This window comes from Amorphotheca resinae (genome assembly GCF_003019875.1).
Source record: "Amorphotheca resinae ATCC 22711 unplaced genomic scaffold M430scaffold_13, whole genome shotgun sequence".
NCBI classification, from domain to species: Eukaryota; Fungi; Ascomycota; class Leotiomycetes; order Helotiales; family Amorphothecaceae; genus Amorphotheca; species Amorphotheca resinae.
This window is the reverse complement of record NW_020194483.1, coordinates 1052401-1075546: the sequence shown is the minus strand read 5'-3', so window position 1 is coordinate 1075546 and position 23146 is coordinate 1052401. Positions and strand designations below refer to the sequence as shown.

At 51.5% G+C, this 23146-nt stretch overlaps 7 protein-coding genes across 7 annotated transcripts; 3 read left to right on the top strand and 4 right to left on the bottom strand.

Moving 5' to 3' along the window:
- Positions 1-2587, top strand: M430DRAFT_147833 (hypothetical protein). The gene is made up of 2 exons (XM_024863089.1): positions 1-481; positions 532-2587. The coding sequence occupies exons 1-2, from the start codon at positions 158-160 to the stop codon at positions 2362-2364; spliced, it is 2157 nt and encodes a 718-aa protein (XP_024717231.1). The 5' UTR covers positions 1-157; the 3' UTR covers positions 2365-2587.
- A 239-nt stretch (positions 2588-2826) lies between these two features.
- Positions 2827-8629, bottom strand: M430DRAFT_147832 (hypothetical protein). The gene is made up of 8 exons (XM_024863088.1): positions 7669-8629; positions 7508-7608; positions 6852-7446; positions 6374-6796; positions 5819-6232; positions 4862-5305; positions 3548-4807; positions 2827-3495 (listed from the first exon to the last, which is right to left on the bottom strand). The coding sequence occupies exons 1-8, from the start codon at positions 8320-8322 to the stop codon at positions 2938-2940; spliced, it is 4449 nt and encodes a 1482-aa protein (XP_024717230.1). The 5' UTR covers positions 8323-8629; the 3' UTR covers positions 2827-2937.
- Positions 8630-9055: 426 nt separating this feature from the next.
- M430DRAFT_37557 (hypothetical protein) lies at positions 9056-9405 on the bottom strand. Its single transcript, XM_024867145.1, has one exon. It carries the CDS (start codon positions 9236-9238, stop codon positions 9065-9067), a length of 174 nt encoding a protein of 57 aa, XP_024717229.1. The 5' UTR covers positions 9239-9405; the 3' UTR covers positions 9056-9064.
- Positions 9406-9455: 50 nt separating this feature from the next.
- Positions 9456-10010, bottom strand: M430DRAFT_109992 (hypothetical protein; the record flags this gene model as incomplete). Its single annotated transcript, XM_024861322.1, has 2 exons — positions 9456-9548; positions 9597-10010. 2 exons carry the CDS (start codon positions 10008-10010, stop codon positions 9456-9458), a joined length of 507 nt encoding a protein of 168 aa, XP_024717228.1.
- Positions 10011-11127: 1117 nt separating this feature from the next.
- On the top strand, positions 11128-13466 carry M430DRAFT_271659 (hypothetical protein; the record flags this gene model as incomplete). The annotated part of the gene is made up of 5 exons (XM_024865538.1): positions 11128-11161; positions 11227-11295; positions 11428-11456; positions 11508-11716; positions 11774-13466. The coding sequence occupies 5 exons, from the start codon at positions 11128-11130 to the stop codon at positions 13311-13313; spliced, it is 1881 nt and encodes a 626-aa protein (XP_024717227.1). The 3' UTR covers positions 13314-13466.
- Positions 13467-15346: 1880 nt separating this feature from the next.
- M430DRAFT_110014 (hypothetical protein) lies at positions 15347-17304 on the top strand (the record flags this gene model as incomplete). The annotated part of the gene is made up of 4 exons (XM_024861323.1): positions 15347-15386; positions 15545-15623; positions 15675-15950; positions 16014-17304. 4 exons carry the CDS (start codon positions 15347-15349, stop codon positions 17302-17304), a joined length of 1686 nt encoding a protein of 561 aa, XP_024717226.1.
- Positions 17305-18239: 935 nt separating this feature from the next.
- Positions 18240-22570, bottom strand: M430DRAFT_109596 (hypothetical protein; the record flags this gene model as incomplete). Its single annotated transcript, XM_024861290.1, has 4 exons — positions 18240-19215; positions 19286-20730; positions 20788-21076; positions 21126-22570. The coding sequence occupies 4 exons, from the start codon at positions 22568-22570 to the stop codon at positions 18240-18242; spliced, it is 4155 nt and encodes a 1384-aa protein (XP_024717225.1).
- Between the last annotated feature and the right edge of the window lie 576 nt (positions 22571-23146).

Sequence of the window (23146 nt, the reverse complement as noted above, 5' to 3'; positions counted from 1 at the left end):
CAGCAACACCAAGAAAGGCATACTGGCATATGTGAGCATTCAATTGCCTTCGATGCTCTCCTATACCCGGCGCCTGTATTAATAGAGCCTTCAGCACATTGCGCAGACACCACAATCCTCCAGGGCTTTGGCCGAGCGATGGGCGGCGAGCAGCGACATGACGCCCCTCTTCCCGCGCTCAACGCGTGATCACTTTGTCGAGCCACCATCTATACTCGAGCGCCTTATAGCTGGATTACCCAGCGGACTCGCGGCCCAAATGCAGAGATTGTGGGATCGGCAGAGTTACAATCCCGTCGCGACGAATTCCTGGAGGCCCCCCAAGTCTTTGCGTCACATACAGGGGAATTGGAATCTGCGGAGGCTGCTAAGTCTGCCGCATATCTTCGTGGTTCTCTGGGTTCTGCTACTGTTGTGGGGCGAGAGATGGGTGTTCCAGAGAAGCATTGAGGATTGTGAATGGGGGAAATGGGAAAGATGGGTAAGGCAGCTTGGACGAAGTGAGGCCTGCAAATACTGACGTTTTGATAGCCCACAGGAGCAACGCCGCACCATTTGGTATTCCTGGCTGACCCCCAGCTCACCGATCCGCATACTTATCCTGGCCGACCGTGGCCTCTCTCCACCCTCACCGTTTTGCACACGGACAATTACATGAAGCGCTCCTATATCCAGCTCCAGAAGGGCCTACGCCCCGATACGCTGTTCTTCCTAGGCGACCTCTTTGATGGGGGCAGAGAATGGAAAACGGCACATGGGAATACGATAGATCCGGCCTGGGCAAATGGCATGCGGCCGTCGGGGGAGCAGGCGTATGCTGAAACCTGGGGCAAGAGGTACGGGGAGGATTTCTGGCTGCAAGAGTACGACAGGTTCGGTCGGATATTCTACAAATTTTGGGGCCTAGGTGGATATGAAGCAGGTCCTTTTCAGCGAGGGAGGAAAATAATCTCGAGTCTTCCAGGGAACCACGATCTGGGATTCGGGGAATTTATAAAAGTCCCTGTACGGAACAGGTTCGAAACATACTTTGGGGAAGGAAATAGGGTGGATGTTATTGGGAACCACACATTTGTCTCGGTCGATACAGTATCATTAAGTGCTGGGTCATCAGAGCATGGGACAGAAGAAATCACGAAGCCTGTAGAAGACTTCTTATCAGGAGTTCAGGTTGCAAAGCGGAAAGCTGTGGCTCGTGAATTGAGCTTCCAAGCTGGGAACGAGAGAGTTCTGCAATACCCTCATGTTGCGGAGGATCTCGAGAAAGTTGACTTTGCGCATCTACCCACACTCGATCCTGGGCCTCAGTCTGCTGAATTCCCAACTATTCTCCTTACCCACGTCCCACTCTACCGAAGCCCAGGGACTCCGTGTGGGCCCCATCGAGAACACTGGCCGCCCTCGACACCACCAAAGGGTCAATCGTCACCGGTGAACCCCGACGATAGAAACGCAATCCCGATTGCAAAAGGGTACCAATATCAAAATGTCCTCAGCGACGCGGATTCCAACAGACTCGTCTCCACGGTCGGTAACGTGGTGTCCGTCTTCTCAGGCGACGACCACGATTACTGTGAGATCGTCCACCCTCCAGAGAAGAACAACGCCCGGGAAATAACCGTCAAGAGTATGAGCTGGGCCATGGGTATTCGAAAACCCGGTTTCCTCATGCTCAGCATGTGGAATCCCGTCGGCCCAGACGGGGAGCCTCTCCACTCCATGCATACCGGGCACGGGACAGGGGCCGCCGTAGGCTCCTCGACGATCGAGAGCCATCTTTGCCTCCTGCCCGACCAACTCAGCATCTTCATCCGCTACGGGATCTTCCTCGGCATAAGCCTCATCTCACTAATTCTCCGCGCCATCCTGACGCCCATCCTCAACCTCCAACCCTTCTCCTCCCCGGCCCCGTCCAACAACAACAACAATGACTCCTCTCTCCTCCCCACCTCCAACAAGAACTTCAAGCGTCGTGAGGACTACGACCTCGACAACCGCGATCATCATTCCTCCAACTCCTCCACCTCCTCCACCTCCTCCAACACCAACCTGACCAGCCTCGCGCCCCGCTCCTCCGCCGCTCGCAGCAGCAGCACCCGGAGCATCAGCCCCGCCAAAGGCTACGGGATCCCCTCCAGCCACGTGCGTTTCCACACCCCATCCCCGCCCACTCCGAACCCAAACCTGAATTACAACTTCGATCCGGCCGACGACAGGAGCAGCAGCAGCAGCGCGGATGACTCGACAGGCAAGAGCAGGAGAGGCAGTGTTCTAGGCCTGGTCTGGAGAGAGATCTGGACGAGCGTCTGGCGCGTCGCCTGGATCGTGTTCGCCGTGTATCTTTACTTGGTCTGGTTCGGTTGAGTGGGTGCCGGTTTGGTGGGAAAATAGGTCAGATGGATATATATATACCTGCAAAAAGCATGGATGGATGGATGGATGGATGGATGGATGGATGGGTCTGGCGTTTAGCTATCTATGTACCTATTCTCTGTAGTCGGAGCCTCTTTGAAAGAAGATGGCATGGCATGTATATGAATGGCGTTGCTTTCTAATCAATAATATACCTAAAGCATGATTTCTCGAGACTGTTCGTCTTTTTTACTATACTTCTACTCGAGGTAATACAACATCTTAAACGGTTTGCTGCGTACGAGCACCGTCACTATGTTCAAAGTCACCAGCTCTCAAAGAGCACAGAGGGTGTTGTTCGTGCAGAAACCATGGTGCATTGTTCTATATTACAAGCGAAAAATGAACCGTGTAATGCAAACGTGAAAATAAGCCCCTTTCGTTGCCACTGCCCTGCTCAAACGCCAGTGGTCTGACCTCGGCAAGCCCATCCGTCAAGGCCAGTAATGTAGTAAAGTAAAAAAGCAGAAACATAGAAAGAAAAAAAAGCCACGATTCATAATTATGGCCACCCTGTTCCCATTCTTACTGAGAAGCCTGATCGGTCGAACCATTGGCCGAAGGAGGAAGAATGCCCTCATCAATCCACTTCTTGCAATCCAGAGTCATCTTCTGGACTTGATCATGATCCAAGCCCTTCATCCAACTGTTGTTCATGTGAAAGATCTCTCGGAACTTCTCATTTCGAGCATCCTCGAATTTCTGCAAGCGGACCCTAGCAGCGGAAGCATTCTTCTCGGTATCCCAAGTAAGAGGGTTGTTCGAGTAGATATAGTACTCGGAGCCGGGCTGTTTGTAGACCATCTTGTAGCTGTTCACACAAATGCGGAGAGTCAGGTCTTCGAGATAGACGAGAGGTTTTGGTATGTTTAAGCCGTCTTCTGATACGGCATCAGGAGAGCCAACGTTGCGCACCAGGACGGAACGGCCTACACGGTCTCGGGGGACGCCTTCGGTGGGTTCTACGCGGGCGAAAGAGGAGACGTAGTATTGCCAGCGATCCTTGAGTTCCATGTCATCGAGGTCAAAGGTTGTCTCATCCTTCTGCAGCCATTGAACTGTCGCTTGTGCTTTGCTTGGAATCTTACGAAAGTGTTAGTATGATGCAGGGCAGAGGGCAAGGAAGAATACATACCCAACGAATCAAGAATAACTCGCCCTCTTTGATGTATTTGTCGGCTTGCTTGCGCAAGTTTATCTCTGTATTGAATGATGTTTCTTTTGATTCTCTGTCGTGATAAAATTGTTCGAGGAGATCTGGAGTCTTCTCCTTGACATCATTTGAAGAGCAAGCGACACCCTGCCTGCAAAGGGACTTGAGAAGGTCTGTGATAGTGTAGAGCTGCCAGCCTTTCTTCAAGTAGACATGCCGAAGGTAGTCTTGATATTTTGCTTCTTCAAGGTCACCCGTGATGAAATCTTCGACTATAGCCAAGGTTTTTGAATAGTAGGTCTCCTCGCTATCGTCAGCAAGGAAATAGTCAGTCTTCTCATCCAGGAGGCCAATTACCTTGGCAGGCTTGGCACTTTTGGCACGGTTGGCGTCTGCGATGGCGTCGCTCTCGCTTTCCTTGACCTCCTTAAGACGACGATAAAGTGTTTGGAAAATGCTGAAGAAGACGTAGATTGTGGAATTGCTGTAGAGGCTGTACCATCTGCGTTTGAAAGGCTGATCAGCCCTCAATTCGAGGTCTTCCGAGTCGAGAGGCTTTGTCCCATGAATAGCGGCTGCACCGGGTACCGCCAGCCAGCGCTCATTGGTGACTTCCGTAACAGCCTGATCCTCGGCAGCTTCACCAGCATCATCTTCGACCACCGAATCAACGTCTGGGGTAGACTCCTTGCTTCCACTAGCACTACCTTCCTTGTGGCCACGACCCCGGGTACCATTTCGAGCTCTGTCAAGGACACCGCGGCGCAGATCAGTCTTCTTTCCATTTCCTGGTCGTCGACCTCGGCCATTTGGTAGCTCAGTGGGCGCAGCATCATCAAAGTCATCATCTGGAGTTCCGCGATCAATATCTCCAGTGCGGTCCGTCACAAGTTCATCTGAGATGTCGAAGAAGGTAGGGATGAATTTTTCGAAAAATTCACAGATGCGACGTCTCTCAGCGCTGTTGTGCTGGCTTGAATGGGTGACATAGAGAACCATGAAGCGGAGAACATCTGCAATGACCCCTTGATCGGTAAATTCATAGGCAAACTGATGTCTTGGGCCCCTTCCCTTGATGCTGCGCTGGCGTCTTTGCTCTTCATGCTTAGTCTTGATTGCATCAATAAGATGTTTCATGGCAAAGTTTTTCTTGTCAGATGACTTGACGTGGATACCCATGTGATCAAGACTCTTCAAGTACATTGCCTGAGTCTGTGCGTTCCAGACCTTCTCCCATTCGCGCTTCATTGCCAGTCAGCTCCATCTGCAAAACTGAATGGAATCGAGGAAGCTTACCTGTGTAAAACGCCACTCTTCATCCTTCTGCTTCAAACGTGCCAGCACAATTGGAAGCACAGAGCAAGGGTCCTTGAACAAATCCGCAGCAACTTCAGGTCCTCGATCCGGTCCGTAGATTTTCTTCAGCACGCGCTTGTAGATGGATTGGCTTTGGCCACCAAGTGCGGTCGGCATGCGGAAGTTTTCTCTCTCTATGGGATCCATTGCCAAGAGGGATTGCCCGATCGGCTCGAGAAGTTGAATGACCTTTGAGTTGGCCTCGATGTTGAAATCGTAATCATGCCGCTCCTCTTCAATTCTGTGAAGGCTCTCTTCGAAGATGTTCTTTCGATGGGCGACAAAGCCGGAATCCTCCGATGCCCAGGTAGGATGCGAGGCCCAGTCATCATTGAGCACAGACTGGCACATTTCATCTCGTCCGCTGCACGGTTTCAAGCGCTCCTGCTGCCTGTTAGCCACTGCACAATTATCGATTGCAGCTTTCATCTGCTTCTTCGTCTTTTGCTTCTTGGGGTCAGACGCCGCTCCCGTCTTGGTATTGCGCTTGCGCTTCAGGCACACGGTGTGCGGAAGGGAAACATAATTTTGGAGCCCAATATCTGAGTCCTGTCCCTCCGCAATCTCTGCGAAGTTCGCAGGCTCGAGTTCAGATTGGGATTGCATTGTCGATTGATTGATTCTGTGTCAAAAGAAGTGGAGAGGTGGAGAATAAATCTGGGGATAGAAGAAGAGAAGGGAAGCGGGCGAGAGCTTCTGTCAATATTATAAAAGCGCTTGGATCCCACACGGAAACTTCCAATTGTGCTGTCTTCCCACGCTGACTGACATGGCTCCTATTGTTTGTGATCTCGCCTCCTATTGACGTTCTCGCTAAAGAGGGAAACCACCGATTTTGGGAACAATAGTAAATGGGACAATAGAACAGACCATAAAAGAAATTCAATTTTAACTCACCCGTTTTGGAAGAAGACGATAGCTTGGTCCCAGTCCACGGCAATTGCTCAATGCAACTTTACCAGTTGGTGCTTTTGGTCGATTGTCGATTACTTCGTCGTCGCCTTCGTAATTGACAAACGCCTTGAACCAATTCATCAAATCTGGGTTACCGCCGATGAAATTGCTGACTTTGTGCACAAGCACATTACGATCAATCAAATCCTGAGAAAACAAGTTACAGAGTTTCAGGAATTCGTTCATCGTGGACTTGTTCGCAATGTACTTCTTCACACGATCGAAGAATGCCAGCTCTTCGGATGATGCAGCCGACGTAGTCGTTGGCGGGAGTGGCTCGGGCATGACAGGAGTCAAAGTTGGCGACACTGCAGGCGCATCTGATGTAATTGGCTTGTTATGATGAAGTTTTGGTCTCTGTTGTAGTCATGTCATTAGCGTTACGGCTCCGAAAGATGTCAATATAAAGCGAAACTCTTTGAAATTATATGCTCTCTCAGAGATCGAGAGGCAAGGGGTCACGGGGCTACGGCTACTGGAAGTTTCATTCGTACGCACCTTTCCAACAGGCACCATGTTCCTAGCAGAACTTTCGCCAACTGTATTAGGTTGCGGCCCCGATGGAGTCGACGTGGCGTTACGCGGTCGCTTCTTGTTTTCCTTGCTCGTGCTGGCAGGAACTGCAAAGTTACCTACAGGAGGCATCTTGGTCTCTCCACGAGGTCCGTGAGAAGCTTGCGGAGTTTGTGTGTTATTTGCCAGTGCTGCCACTTCTTCGGCAGCTTTGGCAGCTGCAGCAGCTTTTGCTTGAGCGGCAGATTCGGGTAGGAACTGCTTGAAATCCTCAAGGAGGTCAGGAGCGGTGTTGAAAAGAAAAGTGACCTGAGCATAGACGTCCTGGATCGGCTTCGATTCCCGTTGGTATGTTTGGAGGATCTCGAGGAACTGTTTATAGATCTCCGGTCGATCTTGGAAGCGATTCTATCGAGGAAAACCAGTTAGCTTAGTCTTGTGCATCTGGCCATTGTTCTCTCACCTTTATCTTGTTTACGTAGCTGATTGCGTGGTTGAACTCGACGGGGCCTCTTTTCTCGAGACCTGGCTGTGCTCCAGCACCGTTCATATTCGATTGACCACCGGGCGTAGGTGTTTGTGCATTCCGAGGAGGATGTCCCAGAGTGGTTGCCACGGCGCTCGTCAATTGTGAAACACCTCTTTGCTGCTGTTGATGAGCAGCAGCGGCTGCTTGTTGTGCCTCGTAACTAGAATGTGTCTGATTTTGGTTGAACGCCGGCCCTCCACTTTGGTTCTGGGGGCTGAATACTCCTTCGGGACTTTCAATGTTATGTTGTGGTTGTTGTTGCCAATTCCCAGGGCGTTGTCCAGCATAATATGCATTGTTTGCACCACCTTGTCCAATCGAATTGTCCGGGAGAGGTGGACGGCCAGCTCCAGTTATCGATTGTACAGTTGTGCCCATTGGGGTCGTCACTCTAATTGTGTTCGGATCATTCCCTGTTCCGCACTCGATACGATATCCAGGAGGCAGGAACGTGTTGAACCCCTGAATTAGGTTTGGGTGCCCAGCAAAAAGTTCAGAGACGCGGTTGATAACGCCCGGGGTGTCAATGCTATCAAAAGTCAGCTCTAAGTGTCTCCTACTGGAAGGGGCGAATGAAGTGTCGAACTTACGCCTGACTTTTAAAGTCTTTCATGATGTCCAAGAAACGATTGTATACATCTGGCTGGTCGGCAAATTGAACCTTGACCTGATCAAGATAGCTTAGAGCATCCTGCTCACAGGGTTAGTACCATAACACTGGCCTTGCTTAGCCGCATCACTTTGTACTCACATTCAGGATAGGTTGTTGTCCGCCTTGTCCTAGCGCAGGCGCACCAGGAATTTGATGTGCAGGAGTAACAGGTTGACCGAATGGGATCTGTTGCAGTCTTGAAGCTGCTTCTTGCTGCTGCTGCTGTTGCTGTTGCTGCTGCTGTAATGGGCCACCAAAGGCAACCACAGGTCCGCCAGGCACGCCAAGTGGGACGTTGGAAGACGCGCTATTATGCCCAAGTAGGCTTTGGCCAAATGCCTGATGCTGTTGGAGCTGGGCAGCAGCAGGTTGCGGGTTGTGTTGGACTGAGCGGTTTGCATCACTGTGTAGAGGACCACCGAAGGCGTTGCCCGGACCACTTGGAGCGCCCAGGGCTCCAGAAGGAGGGGCACCGCCGTGGTTTGCTAGAAGGCCGCCAGGGCTATGGATGGCACCAGGTAGACGTGACGCTACAGGCTGGTGTATCGGAATCGAACCAGTGTTGTTCTGATGGGGGGGAGCTGGGCCATATTGTTCTCTCTGCTGCCGGTCTCTTTCCTGTCTTTCATTGTATTCCCGCTCACGCTGCGCCAGTTCTTCTTGTTGCTGCTGCAACACGCGCTGTCTTGTCTGTTCGTCCATGTGTTCGCGTTTTCGATCAAAGGCTGCAGGGCCGTGTGGTTGATTGTTCATAAACTGGATGTCCCATGAACGGAGGGTATCTGACACCTGTCTCTATGTAGGCGGTAGATAGGAGCTTGGCCAGAGAATCGAGGTCGGCGGGTTACTGTTCAAGATTCTATAGGTGTTGGACGTAGGAGGGCAATTTCGATGCACAGGAGGCCGTTTAGCATTCGTTGCGATGCACCCTTCAAACGACACAAAGTTTACTGAAAGGTGCGCATAATTGACCTTCAGGTCACCTCTAGTAGGAGTCGAGGCTGCGAGAGGCGCTGGATTGAATGTAAGGAGGCTGTCGATGGCGGGGATGTGAAATGTGTGCAGGATGGTGAATCTTTCAAGGGGAGAGTGAGAGCTTGTCATCAAAGTGCACGGGGTTTGCCGGCGAGGCTATGACTAACCGCATTAGGATGGGGTTTTTGGCAGGTTGATTCTGATTCCATTAAGCCGAGTGATTTTGATCATGACAAACGCTGATACTTGGCTAGATGCTTTTATTCTTTGATGTGGCAGCAGTCAACCATGAGAGTTGAGCAAGGAACACTGTTGTTCTCGTTTTGCAAGCTTTCACCATGGCATCAGCACGTCACATTCGCATGGATTTCAACTCGTTGATCAGGCTATCCGAATAGCGAGGCGGTGGAAGGTCCTCATTTTTAAGGTATCACGATCAAGACAACAGAGAGAATGCTTCGGCGCCTCCATAGCAGAAACACCAGATCCGATTCAAGTCAAAAATGTACACCGCCGCTATTTACTTTGTACCTTTTTTGGTAATAGTGCATGAAACATCAAAAGCTTCAAGACAGGCCTGCGGTAGCCTGCCTGCTGTCGAAACAGCGTTGATGGAAATGTGTTGCAGAATCAGGAAAACATGAATAGCACATACTATCCATAGCCTGTTGACCTGATCATACAATAAGTTCATTATAATTGCGCGCTCTCCGCCATGCCATTAGCATCGCCTGCATATTGCTGGATCCATCACCAGCTATGGAGAATGTATTTGAAATCCAAGAAATCAACGCCAGTATCATATCTCCCCAGTACTCCGTGCCCATATCACATATTGTGCCCTCCCACTAGCTCCAGACTTTGGCCCATCTAATGCCTTAAGACTGAGGGGGAAGCCGCCGCTGGGGCGATCATGCATAATTCCTAACACCCTTCAACACCCAAACCTCTCCATTATGAACCTTGCTTTTCACGCTGCTGACTTCGATATTGCCCGGCTGTATCTGCAAACGACGTTAGACCTTAACATCAAGGTTGGAGGAAAACCCTACTATTTTCGCGCCGTTCTTGCTTTCCCACCAAATATCGCCGCCAGCCAAAGTCTTCAGTTTGTCGCCCTCTTTCCAAGGGCTTGCGGGCACAACATGTGCCTCGACAAATCTCCTTAGATTCCTTGATGCTCTATCCTCACCATCCTTTCCTTCGTATGCTTCTCCTCCCAGTTTATCGTAGTCCTCCGGGTCCTCCCACGGCTTTCTTGGCAGGGCCATAATGGCAGAGTTAACTGGTGCGAGAATTGTGGTGTTTAAAGAGCTGTCCTCAAAGCGCTGGCTGATTTGCGCGAAATCTCGAGTAAAGCCAGCGAATATATGGATACTGCGATCACTTCCGAGCACGTCGGAGAGGATCACAGTGTCGGGGTCTGCGGGTTGCGAGGTTGCTGGTGAGTCTTCGGAGGGAGGCATGACAGGACCAAGATTGTTGTCCAGTACGGGTTGTTGCTGCAGGGCCAGAGTTGTGAGCACGAAAGTAGCAGTTAGCACGGGGTAGAAGATAAGTCTCATTTTGAAGGTTGGTGGATATTGGCGCAGTAGGTTGAAGCTCGATAATGACGATAATGACGATAACGACGACGATCGTGGCCAGGCCGGACTCCGAGGTCGCTAGGTAGGCAGAGCGAGTCACGGGAGTTTGGAGCACGTGATTATAATCGAGAAAATCACTTTAGTCGCGTGGGCTTGTGAGATTTGACCTTCTCGACACCAAGTTCACATGTCAATTCTCAATAATAATGTCCATCTCCTCTGACCGGAGTGAGATAGGGATCATCTGATGCGCCTGGTCATCTGACGGCGAGTCGCCGAGATGTGATAAGTGGTTCGACTAAAGGACGCTAACCCGATGGGGCGGCCCCTTGGAATCCTTACTAAGAGTCGGCGACAATTGCCGGATTCGGTGGCTGCGAGTCTAACTGGTTCGATTACGGAGTATGGGGCTTAGCGGGTTGTGGGGGATTATCCCTTGCCTTTTTGCCCTCTTCACATGCTTGCAAGCGGCCTTTTCTCACATGCTGACGTGTGTTTATCAACGGCTCGGCTGTTGCTATCCCGTTGCCGACACATTACCTAGGTACACAGGTGAACACAACGTGTCAAGGCAAGATGGAAAATAAAATAAAATATAATAGAAAAAAAATAGAAAAAAAAACATAGGAGAAGAGAAGGAAACGATCATTAGTACATAAACAGATAAATAATTAAGAAACCAGAAATCCATCAAAGGCATCTCTCTCTCACAGTCCGTGCCAGCACAAGCTCCACGCCTGCAGTAGCCGTGGCGAACCAAAATGCCGTTGATGACCAGGCGACTGTCGGACATTCGTGGAAATCGCTTACGATGGGACCGCGGCATCCCTTAGCGACAACCCCGGAGCGGGACCGACCCATCGACTCGTCAAGTCAGAGGTTACAAAACCCTCCTCTCGACTCTTCATCCATCCTATCTGCATTCCCCTCCCTCCCTCTCTCCTTTCTCCAGTTGCTCTCCCATATCTCCTCCTAAGCTTCCCATATATCGACCAACATGGCACCCAGAGTCATTGTCGTTGGTGGCGGATGTAAGCTCCCCTCCATGCCTGCTCCAGCGTCAATCAGTTCATTGCTGACTACGACGATAAAACAGTGGCCGGCTTGAGTGCCGCGCACACCGTCTACCTCAATGGTGGCAACGTGGCGGTTTTGGATAAACAAGGTACGATGGTCTATCAATTAAACACAGCAGTCTTCATGCGATTCAATCCCTCCCGTCTTCCCTCGCTTCCCCGCATTTCCCAGCCTCTTGGTCCGAACCTCAGCGAGTTCGGCTGCTAACAGTGCATTTCAGGATTTTTTGGAGGAAACTCAACCAAAGCCGTAAGTCAACAGTTCTCCCTGATGGAGAGGATCTATTCTCACACTCTATAGACATCCGGAATCAACGGAGCCCTCACCCGAACGCAAATCGACGCCAAGATCCAAGACAGCGTCAAGCAGTTCTACGATGATACCCTGAAATCTGCCAGAGATAAGGCCAGACCGGACTTGATCAAGGTTTTGACTTACAAATCTGCCGCTGCCGTTGAGTGGCTTCAAGATGTCTTCAATTTGGATTTGACCCTCGTTTCCCGTCTTGGGTACGTATTCTTTGGTGCTTGCGACTACCTATCACATGCTAACCGCAATCCTAACAGTGGTCACTCGCAGCCGAGAACCCACCGAGGGCACGATGCTAAGTTCCCTGGCATGGCTATCACATACGCCCTGATGCAACGGCTTGAAGAGCTTGCGGAGGCTGAGCCGGAGCGGGTTCAAATCTTCAAGAAGGCCCGCGTTACAGGCCTCAACAAAGATGGTAACAAGATTACCGGTGTCACATATGAGTTCAACGGGGAATCCGCCTCTCTTGATGGACCCGTGATTCTTGCCACGGGTGGATACGCTGCCGATTTCAGCGAGACCTCACTTCTCAAGAAATGGAGGCCGGATACCTTCCACCTCTCATCTACCAACGGAGTGCATGCGACCGGTGATGGACAAAAAATGGTCATGGCCATCGGTGGCAATGGTATCGATATGGACAAGGTTCAGGTACACCCTACGGGTCTTGTAGACCCCAAGGATCCTGGTTCGAAATGGAAGTTCCTGGCAGCCGAGGCTCTTCGTGGCGAAGGTGGTCTCCTCCTTAACGCAGATGGCGACCGTTTCTGTGACGAACTCGGCCACCGAGATTACGTTTCCGGTGAGATGTGGAAGGAGAAGGACAAGGGAAAATTCCCAATCCGTCTCATTCTCAACTCCAAGGCATCCAAAGTGCTTGATTTCCACACTCGTCACTACTCTGGCCGTGGTCTCATGAAGAAGATGACTGGAAAGGAGCTCGCAAAGGAGATCGGCTGCACACCAGAACACCTCCAGAACACTTTCAAGACCTATAACGAGATCGCCAGCGGGAAGAAGAAGGATCCATTTGGCAAGAAGTTCTTCCACAATGGACCAGTCGATATCAACGATGATTTCCACGTTGCCCTCATGGAGCCTGTTCTCCACTTCACCATGGGCGGTATCGAGATCAATGACAAGGCACAAATTCTCAACTCGGAAGGCAAGCCATTCGAGGGTCTGTACGCTTGTGGTGAACTTGCAGGAGGTGTTCACGGTGCTAACCGTCTCGGTGGCTCCTCTCTCCTTGGTTGCGTGGTTTACGGACGTGTTGCTGGTGACACGGCTAGCAATTACCTGTTCCAGAAAGCACTTCAAGGCAGCGCTGGTTCAGCTGCACAACGTCTCGGCCAGATCTCTCTGCACATCGATCCATCACAGCCAGGCAAGGTCTCTGTCGAGTGGGGGAGCCAAGGTGCCGCAACGGGACCTGTCTCGCAACCAGCCCAGCAAACGACATCAGGTCCCCTCCCCAGCGCGGCAGCTTCCGACTCAGCAAAGGCATCCTCCAAGCCGGCTCCCTTCTCGATCCCGGAGAAGGAATACACACTGGAGGAGATCGCCAAGCACAACAAGAAGGAAGACCTGTGGGTGGTGGTGAAGGGCGTCGTGCTGGATCTCACGAACTGGCTTGACGAGCACCCAGGAGGGCCCCAAGCCATCATGAACTTCATGGGACGGGACGCCACGGAGGAGTTTGCGATGTTGCATGACGATGAGGTTATTCCCAAGTACGCTCCCAGCCAAGTGATTGGTCGGGTCAAGGGCCAGACGCCTGCTCTCGAGCTGTAGATAGTGGATGTAGTATGATTGAGCCTTTGTACTGATAATATGAATCGTTTTGCTCCCAACAGCGTATCTGATTTCGCAGTTGATGCCTGACCTTCCTCGTCTCTGCTTCTCATGATAGTATCAATGTACAATTATTGCGGAAATGCTTAGAAACTGAAGGCATCTTTATTCCATCAGCGACACTACAAACCCAGGATAGAGAAAGAGCGTGGGAGTATCATTTCACATGCTATCCATATACTTGTATGAGCTATATGCAGGACAGGCTATAACATAGACCTTAAGAAGAGGCACAGAGTAAGGGGGCTAGGCTTGGCACGGCATGGCATACATAGCATGACATGTCCCTGAACAGGGGGGTTGATTACTGTAATGAGCTGATCTCCGCTCCCTCCTTGAATGCCAAAAGCTACCTATAGGTACCTTATAGTTGAGGTCGGACGTATCATGTATTTGTTTGCACGGTATAATCTGCTCCAATTACTCCGTGCCTACCTTGTTATCTCAAGAGGGTGTACTCCGTGAGAGAAGAAGAGCAGGAGGGGAAAGGAAAGAGATAAAATTCCTCCCTCCTCTCTCTGCACTGTGACAAAGTAAACGAGAAAGCAAGAAAGCGCCTCCCACCCACGCCCCCTCGGGGAAACAAGCACAGACAGCATCTGCAGCTTGGTCTTGGGGTTCTAGACAGCCAACCAGCTAGCCACCGTCATATAGCAAAAGGACCTTTAATAAGAAAGAAGAGCAAGGGTGGGTGCGGAATGACACTTCGGAAATAAATGAAGAGGGGGAAGGAAGGGAACATTGCGAGTGGTGACTTTATTTGCTGGGCGCTGTATGCCAAGTTATAAACTACGTACAACTATACCCTCTGGATGGAGGAATGCATGATGATTGATACCTTAAGGTAGGTGAGAGAACGAAGGGATTTCTTGGCGAGCGAAACCCGAAGATGCGAAGAAGGGGATTTGCTGCTTTTACCGTGTTTTATTTTATATCGTTGGTCTTCAAAACCGGGGCATGGCTGGAATGGAATGCGGAGGGAGGAGGGGTGGTAATAAATGGTGGTAAATACCTGATAAATACCTGATAAGTGGTGATAAGTGGTGATAAACGGCAGTAATGGTGTAAATAATACTGGTAAAAGTGGTAATCAGGACGGTAATCAGGATACCGACGAGAATCCCTCATCGCTCGTCTCTCTCGACTTCACTTCACCTCCATCTTCACATCTACATCTTCTTTTTCCTCTTCTCTTCCTCTTCCTCTTCACCCTTTAATCACCGCATCATCTTCCCATGTCCCTTTGCCCTGCCCTCGCCCTCGCCGTCGTGCATCGTTTTTGTTCCCCGGCAAGAGGAGAAGTCCAGACTCCAGCGCAGCCGAATCGCTGCGCTTCCCCACACGCTTGCTTACCCGCATACCGCACACCAAATCCTCCCCTCCCTCGATCTTCTCCACTACTTACTTACTACCTGACCTGACAGCGCGACTCGTCGTCCTATAAGACTCCCTTGCGGCGGCCATCAGACACTACGACAGGAATCCAATACTATCCCCAAGGTACAGTCCTGTGGTCTTGTCCGTGCTGTTCCCGGCCAGAGCAAAACTACATACATCAGGCATATACTAACGACCCTGACTTATAGTACGCACGACCATCCCAGGGAAAGCCGCTTCCCCTTCCCCGACCAACCTCAGATCGTCCGCTTCCCCTTCCTCCTCCCCCTCCTCCTCCCCCTCCACCCCGCTCCACCGCCCGCTCCTCGCTCCTCGCTCCTCGCACGTCGCAAACCCACGTCCACTGTCGCTGCACCCCTCCCCGAAACTAGGCGATGCGGTTTGCTGCGCTCCTCCGTGCGAGAACTCCCCTCTGCCAATAGGGATGCCTATTCTAGACCACCAACCTCTGGTGATCATCATTGACGCTCCCTCTCTTCGATCCCTTCCACCGTAGTACGAACCACGACCCCGACGACGACGATCTCGTCGACCCATCGACCTGCGCTGACCTCGAGAGTTCCCTCCCGCCCATCATGGCTCTCTTAGCCAGAGGCTGGCGAAAACCCGATAATGGTAAATGCCCTCGCCTCTTCGTCGATCCATAGAGTCTCGAGTCGAGACCCTCTGGCGGCGCCCTCGACACCAAGCATCTTGCGACTCGCAGACCACGTCTTGCGAACGATCCTGGAATTTCTCCGTTGCGAAAACATGCTGACTCTTGGATCTGCTAGTGGCGGGCAGTTCGGCGCCTGCGATCATGATCGGGTTGTTTGTAGCCACCGGTGGTTTGCTCTTCGGTTATGATACAGGGTGAGTCGATCTCGGACGGCTTGAAAAGGATGGGAGTTGATGGTGGTGTAGCACAATCTCGGGGATCTTGGCCATGAAAGCGTTTCGCAAGCAGTTCACGACGGGCTACATCGATGTGAAAGACGGCGAGCCGAATATATCGCCGGCACAATCATCCCGAATCGTTTCCATATTGAGCGCAGGAACCTTCTTCGGGGCCCTCATGGCAGCACCTATGGGCGATCGACTCGGGCGCCGTGTCTCACTTATCATTGCTGTGGCCATCTTCGCGTTTGGCGTTCTCTTGCAGACCTGTGCCATGCACATCCCGCTGCTCATCGCTGGAAGGTATGGCAACTCTTCACCCAAGGCGCAGTATCCCACAGGATAGGCTAACACGGCGCTGCGCAGATTCTTCGCGGGCCTCGGTGTCGGTATCATCTCAGTCCTCGTCCCCCTTTATCAGTCTGAGATGGCGCCGAAATGGATTCGTGGGACGCTTGTCTGCGCGTACCAGCTCGCTATCACCTGCGGCCTGCTGGTGGCCTCGATTGTCAGTCTAGGTACTGAAAGTATCGATCACGCCAATGCATTCCGGATCCCCATCGCTCTACAATTCGTCTGGGCCGGCGGTCTACTCCTCGGCCTCAGTCTCCTGCCCGAGACGCCGCGGTACCTCATCAAGCGGAACCTCCATGGTGCTGCCGCTTCCTCCCTCAGCCGTCTTCGGCGCTTAGACATAACCCATCCAGCCTTAATCGAAGAACTCGCGGAGATCCAGGCTAATCACGAATACGAGCTCAGTTTAGGGCCAGCAACATACCGCGAGGTCTTTGTGGGCTCTCCCCATCTAGGACGGCGGGTGCTCACGGCTTGCGGTCTACAGATGCTCCAACAACTATCCGGATGCAACTTCATTCTCTACTATGGGACCACCTTCTTCCAGAACATAGGTATCGAGTCCCCTTTTGTCATCCAGTTGGCGATGAACATCGTGAATGTGGTATCCACCGTCCCTGGTATGGTTCTCGTAGAATCTTTGGGGCGCCGTCATCTACTCTTGATCGGCGCTTCTGGCATGGCCATCTGTCAGCTTACGGTAGCATCCGTCGGGTCGGCCATCCCATATGGGCAGGCAGCGCACCTAGTCCTCATCGTTTTCGTCTGCATCTACCTCTTCTTCTTTGCGTCATCTTGGGGTCCCGTTGTCTGGGTTGTGACTTCAGAGATATACCCTTTGAAGGTGCGCGCCAAAGCCATGTCTATATCCATCGCTTCAAATTGGGTTCTGAATTTCGCCATCGCTTATGGGACCCCTTACCTAGTGAATGCCGGGGAAGGATACGTGGACCTGGCGGCCAAGATCTTCTTCGTCTGGGGCGCCTGCTGTGTGCTCGCAGTCGTCTTCGTCTGGTGTATGGTGTACGAGACGAGTAAGATCAGCCTCGAACAGATTGACGAGATGTACGAGAGGGTCGAGTACGCGTGGAAGAGCAGATCCTTCCAGCCGAGCTGGAGTTTCCAGGAAATGCGTGACGAAGGCGCTTCAGCAAGCGGCGTCCAACTGGCCGAGCCTGACGATATCCGGAGACGAGCAGGCACCGGCACTACTACGAACACCAGCACGACGGAGAGTTCGACGTCGATGACCGAGGAGGACAAGATCATCGCTCAACTGGGCGACGTAGATCTAAGCTACTAATGAGTCTTCCTCCGATGATCACCTATTTTGCTTTTCTGTACTTCAGCGTGGAGTTTTCCGTCAATATGGAGTTATAAGGAATTATGGATATGGATGGTATGGACATATACACCACACGGGGTGTGGTGGGGCGTGGGAAATCCGGATTGATTGGGTATTATTATCATCAGGGACCTCTCTATCTATCTATCTATCATCATTTTACCCCCCCCCCTTCTTCCTCGGCGATAAGTATACTGGCTGGCTGGGACCAGGAGGGGGAGTAATTCAGGAGGAATCTTTTTTTCGATGTGTTTTAGCGATCACACACACAAAATGAGGGGCGATTTTTTGCTTGCTTGGCAGCAAAGTGTTTGTTTATATTATTATACCTATACCTATACCATCATGGTTCATCTTAAATGGACCCAACTAGTTTGTTGTTTGTTATCTTGTAGTCTGCGAATGCGATGAGAGCGTGATTGCGAATGCTGCTGGGATGAAATGATAATTGATCAATATATTATCATTATTCACTATTATGAGATAATGCGTATGATGATACCGGATGATGGTATAGATCAATCAAGGCGATATAGGTAGGTGGTATTTCTTAGCATTCTTTTTCATATTTCCTTTATATTCCTTCCTTTCTTTTCTCGACTTTTCCTTTCCTTGCCTTGCCTTGCCTGTTTTTATATACATAAGGTACATATTCATAGAGCTCTTATCTGCTCTCCCATCCTAATCATCCCAACCCAAACCAACCAACCTACAAACATATCATAATAATAAATCTATTCATCACATCACATCACATAAAAATGAATTTCTATACCGCAGCAGCAGTCCCATCCCCATCCCATCCCATCCATACGCCAAACCAGACCAAACCAGACCAAACCGCGATGAAAAACACACACCAATCCTCAAAACTCCAAATTTTAATCGATGCCCTATCTTCTAGCCCCCGTAATCGTCATTTCGCTATCCTGCGTTCTTCTTTCTAACCGCGGTCTTTCTTTTTTCTCGTTTTCTTGTCTTCCGGGATTTTCTGATCCGGATCCGGATCGTGAATTGATATAGCTATCCTCATCCTCATCCTCTTCCTCCTCACCACGCTCCGCACCCGTAGGACTCGTCGTTCCTTCCTCTGCCTCCGGCTCCGGCTCCGCCTCCCCCGCAGCTGCAGATACAACAGAAGATTCCCTCTCCAGTCGTCCCACATTCTCGAAGGTTAGCTCGTGGGCAGGAGGGGTGGGGAGTTGCGTCGTGCGTGTTGGCGGACCTGCCGCGTCGACGAGTTTCTTAGCGCGGAGCGCGAGCGCGCGCTCTTCTGCTTGTTCGCGCCGCGCCACGCGGTCGCTTTCTGAAGACGCGCAGAAGGATGTTAGGTGGTGGTTGTGGGAGTTCGGGGGTCGGGGCGTCGCGGTGCCACTGGCGGGGACGGTGGCGTTGGTGCTGGTGATGGTGGAGGCGAGTTGGCAATTGGCCTCAGACGGCTCGGGACAATCGCTGCCGGAGTAGTCGCTGTGGGCGGGGGTGCGGGCGCCGCGGCGGCGGGACAGAACCCAGCGGACGAGCATCTGCTCGAGGATCTTGCCTTTGACGGGCTTGGCGAGGTAGTCGTCCATACCGGCTTTCATGCATTTCTCGCGGTCGCCTTGGATGGCGGATGCGGTCATGGCAACGATGGGGATCTCGCGGAAGAGGAGCTTGTAGGGCGCGTGGTGTCGGATGAGGTGCGTCGCCCGGTAGCCGTCGATGACTGGCATCTGCACATCCATGAGGATGATGTCGGGTCTGGGGTGCGGGGAGTTGGGCGACTCCGCGGTGACGAGGTAGTCTAGGGCTTCTTTGCCGTTCCAGACGGCCGTAACGGAGAAGCCGAGCTTGCGGATGGTCTTGAGGGCGATTTGTTGGTTGATGGCGCTGCAAGAGATGTGTTAGCGGGTCCTTTAATCAAGAAGAGACAGATGAAGAGGGACGGGGCAAGACTTACTTATCTTCTACAAGAAGAATGTTGATCTTCGCTCTCTCATCCGGGGGAAGATCCGAGTCCGCTGGTACAGACGTCGCGGCAACCGATCTTGGGATCTGTTGGCCCCTATTCCCACTCAGGGGGCTCGGCAAAGGAGACGTGCCCGCGATGGGGTCATACTCGGAACCACTATTGCACGACACGCTCCTCTCGGACTGCAGCCTATCCGGCAGGCTACTGAAATCAATCGGAGTGGCTTGGGCGCCGTGATAGTGCGGTTTGTTGAAGGGGATCCAGAACGTCGCTCGAGTGCCATTCCCCAGAGACGACTCCAAGTTGATCCGCCCGTGCATGAGATCCACGAGATTCTTGCTGATCGTCAAACCGAGCCCCGTGCCGCCAAAGCGTCGCGCCGTTGAGGAATCGGCCTGGCTGAAGGGCTGGAAGAGGTATTTCTGGACTTCTTCTTCGATCCCGATACCTGTATCCTCGACGACGAATTTGATCTCGATCATGTCCTCTGTCTCCTTCTCTTTCAGCACCGAGAATCTGACCCGGCCTTCGCTAGTGAACTTGATGCTGTTAGTCAAGAGGTTGGTGATAATCTGTCGAACTCGTCCGGGGTCGCCCATGACAATCAGATCATGACCAACTCCAATCTCGACCTCGGATTCGAAGGCGAGCTCCTTTCTCTCCGCAGCAAATCTCAGCATCTTGCTCACGTCACGTACGACGACACTAAGAGAGAACTGCACCTCCTCGATATCCAAACGGCCACTCTCGACTTTGGAGAAATCAAGGATGTCGTTGATAACCGTTAGGAGCCCGTTGGCAGAGTGCTGGATATTCTCGGCGCATTCCCGCTGCTCCTTATCCAGGTTCATATCTGCAAGGAGCTCAGCCATCCCTATGATGCCTGCAATGGGTGTCCGGATCTCATGAGACATATTGGCAAGGAACTGGCTCTTCAATCGACTGGCTTCTTTGGCAGCTGCGGCGTTTGCCATCAGTCTTGTGTTCTCCTTCTCTTGCGCCTGCAGTGACTCTTCCTTATTTTTGACTTCCGTAATGTCTATCGATACCCCAATAACGCCATCGATAGAGGTCTCGTTCTCCTTGCCCCCTGCGCCTTTCTTGCCCAGGACCGCGACAAATCGAATCTTATACCATCGATTGTGAATGCAGCCCTCGTACACATCTTCCAATGCCTTGCCAGTAAGAATATCCTCAATCTTTTCCACGAACTTTTTGCCGTTATTATTGCCGGCTATAAACACCTCATAGATGTTTTTGCCGATATATTTATCGCCTTGGGTGATCTTGCTATACGCGCTCTTATCACCCGAAGAGCCATTGCTTTCCAGGTCCCAGATGAAGGAACCCTCGAGTAGGGTCAACTTCCGATTTCTATCAACAGAGAAAAGAGTAACTTGGGCGTGGGCTATCACATATAGAAGTTGTTGCCGCTAAGAGAAATGTTAGCTATGACAACTAGGTAATGCGGATCTGATGCGGCTTCTTACTAGTCTCTTTGCTGCCAACCTTGATTCTACTGTCTCGTGGATGTCAGTGCAGGTCCCAAACCACTTCTCAATAGCGCCAGTTTGCCTGTTCTTCATAGGGAGAGCACGGCCCAACATCCATCTTAATTGACCTTCTTTACTTCGGCAGCGATACTCCGTGGCATACGGTTCTCCTGTCTTCAGAGAATTCAACCAATTCTTTTCGGCCACTGCCCAGTCATCTGGATGGAAGGGTTGTTGCCATCCATTTCCGACGGATTGTTCATGTGTCAACCCCGTATATTCATACCTTTGTAATATCAGCAGCTATCGTTATTTTTAGAGGTCAGGTTTCTTACCATCGCCCAGAAAACCAATCGTGCGTTCCATCAGCGGTGGTCGTCCAGATCATCTGTGGCATACTATCGCAAATAAGCTGAAACCGTTGTTCATCCTTCTCTTTCAACTCCTGGATCTGTTCTGTCATGCTGGTAATATCTCTGCATGTAACCATACCGGCCAAGAATTCTCCAGTATCCTTGTCTCTGATGGCTTCCCCCAGACAATCTAGAACGAGTTTGCGCCCGGTTTCAGGATGGATAAATCCCAACTTGCGACTCTCGAACCCTGTTTGCGTCCTGAGCAACACTGAAAGGGGGTATTCCGACGGCTCTAGTCGGTCTGTAAAATTCTCATTCCATAAATGCCATTGTGATAGCAGATCGAACCCGCCCGTGAGATCTATTGAATCAGCAGCAGCTGGCTGGAGTAGTCGCCGAACTGCTTTGTTCGGAAAGCTCATGCTCTGGTCCTTCCACATCGCTATAATTGGAACCTCTGTGCTATCCAGGAGAGCATCCTTCATTATGTGAACCTTCTGCAGAATTGATGGCTCATTAGAAAGAGATCGGGACGGTGGACCCAGCGGCGGGAAAGGACTGATCGACATGGAAGCGTTCGTAGGGCTCGTAAGTGAAGACGATGTACTAGTTCCACCATAGGCTGAACTGCGCCTGGAACTCATTGAAGACGTGCTAGAAGGTGCAGGCGATGCAGACGCTGAAGAATGTTTCTTGCTGGCTTTAGAAACCTGCCTAGATCCTCGTGATGTCGTCTGGTTCGATTCCGTACTTGTAAACGTCAACGTGAAGTATTTCTCGCCATCTAGCTCCCATACAGTAATGACCATTTTGGCAAATGTATGCTTGCACGCCATGGCTGTACCACTCCTTTCTTCAAAGGGTGATGATGCCACAATATCCGGTGGTAAAATGACCACTTCGATGACAGCGTCATGAACAACTGAATTGTTGCTGTCTGCAGATGACTTCCTCGATGGCTCTTCAGTTGGGGTTTCGTCTTCATCGTCAAGCGTGACTTCCGGAATACTTGATTCATCTCCTATGCCACCTTTCTCGTCGCCGATGGCATCCAAAAACGAATCCCAACTGACCCATATAGGCCTGCCGTCTTGAAGCATATCGATTCCCATCTGGCTTAATGTCTTGCCCCGGAGTCTGTCCAGCACCGACATCTCATCATCTCTTGTAGCACCGTCGTCTCCGATTCCAAGTAGCCTACCCATGGACTCATTTGCCATGACGATGGTTTTCATGCTATTGAGCACCATTAATGGATAAGGCAGGTATTGCATGGCAGCCATTGCAATCTCCGCCGGGGATGCCATTCCTGGAATCCGAAGATGCAGGCTGCTAGTGTTCGAAGGTCGTCTATGGTCACGAAGAGGTGATCGCCCCCGATCGCATGCTAGGCTATCCTCTGGTATGGACTCGAGGCCGTCCATCTGAATAGATGGGGCTGGCAGTGGCAAGATCGGCGTGTCATAATCCGCTCCATATTGCTCTCCATCGGACCTGGGGGAGTGTTGATTGTTCTTCGATTGTGAGCCAACGTGCGCCGCATGCGGATGGAGGCCATCTCCCGAGGCGTCAGAAGCGGACATGATCGCCATCGCATCGACGACGCAGCTTGCTAAGTGGCGGATACTGAAGAAGGCTCAAGAAGGGCGTTGAAGAGCCTCCCGGTGTTCTTGAGCTGCCGTCCGCCTGCAGATGCTATATCCGCCCGCAGCAGAGAAATATGAATCGCATGTGTTTCTACCCCAAAAGGGCCGGGTCTTCTCGCCGATCCTATGAGATGGGTTTTCCTCCTCTCATTAGTTCGTACTCTGGATATCAAGCCTCCCCAGACACTCGAACTCGGCGTCAGTTCTGCTGATCCCAACGGCGGCGTTTGTTGTCTCTTCAGAACGAGGATTCAGACAGACAGGATGTTTGCATGGAGAAGAGAAAGTGTGGAATGAGGTACAACCTCGATGGCTGTCTGGCTGGACCGACTCTAGACCTAAGAAAAGTTCTGG

Coding starts and splice junctions, on each gene's coding strand:
- M430DRAFT_147833 (XM_024863089.1), top strand. CDS start 158: ATGACGCCCCTCTTCCCGCGCTCAACGCGTGATCACTTTGTCGAGCCA. Junction 482..531: donor GGGGGAAATGGGAAAGATGG/GTAAGGCAGCTT, acceptor ACGTTTTGATAG/CCCACAGGAGCAACGCCGCA.
- M430DRAFT_147832 (XM_024863088.1), bottom strand. CDS start 8,322: ATGAACAATCAACCACACGGCCCTGCAGCCTTTGATCGAAAACGCGAA. Junction 7,609..7,668: donor GACAACAACCTATCCTGAAT/GTGAGTACAAAG, acceptor CCCTGTGAGCAG/GATGCTCTAAGCTATCTTGA. Junction 5,306..5,818: donor ATCGTCTTCTTCCAAAACGG/GTGAGTTAAAAT, acceptor AACAGGCAGCAG/GAGCGCTTGAAACCGTGCAG.
- M430DRAFT_37557 (XM_024867145.1), bottom strand. CDS start 9,238: ATGAACTTATTGTATGATCAGGTCAACAGGCTATGGATAGTATGTGCT.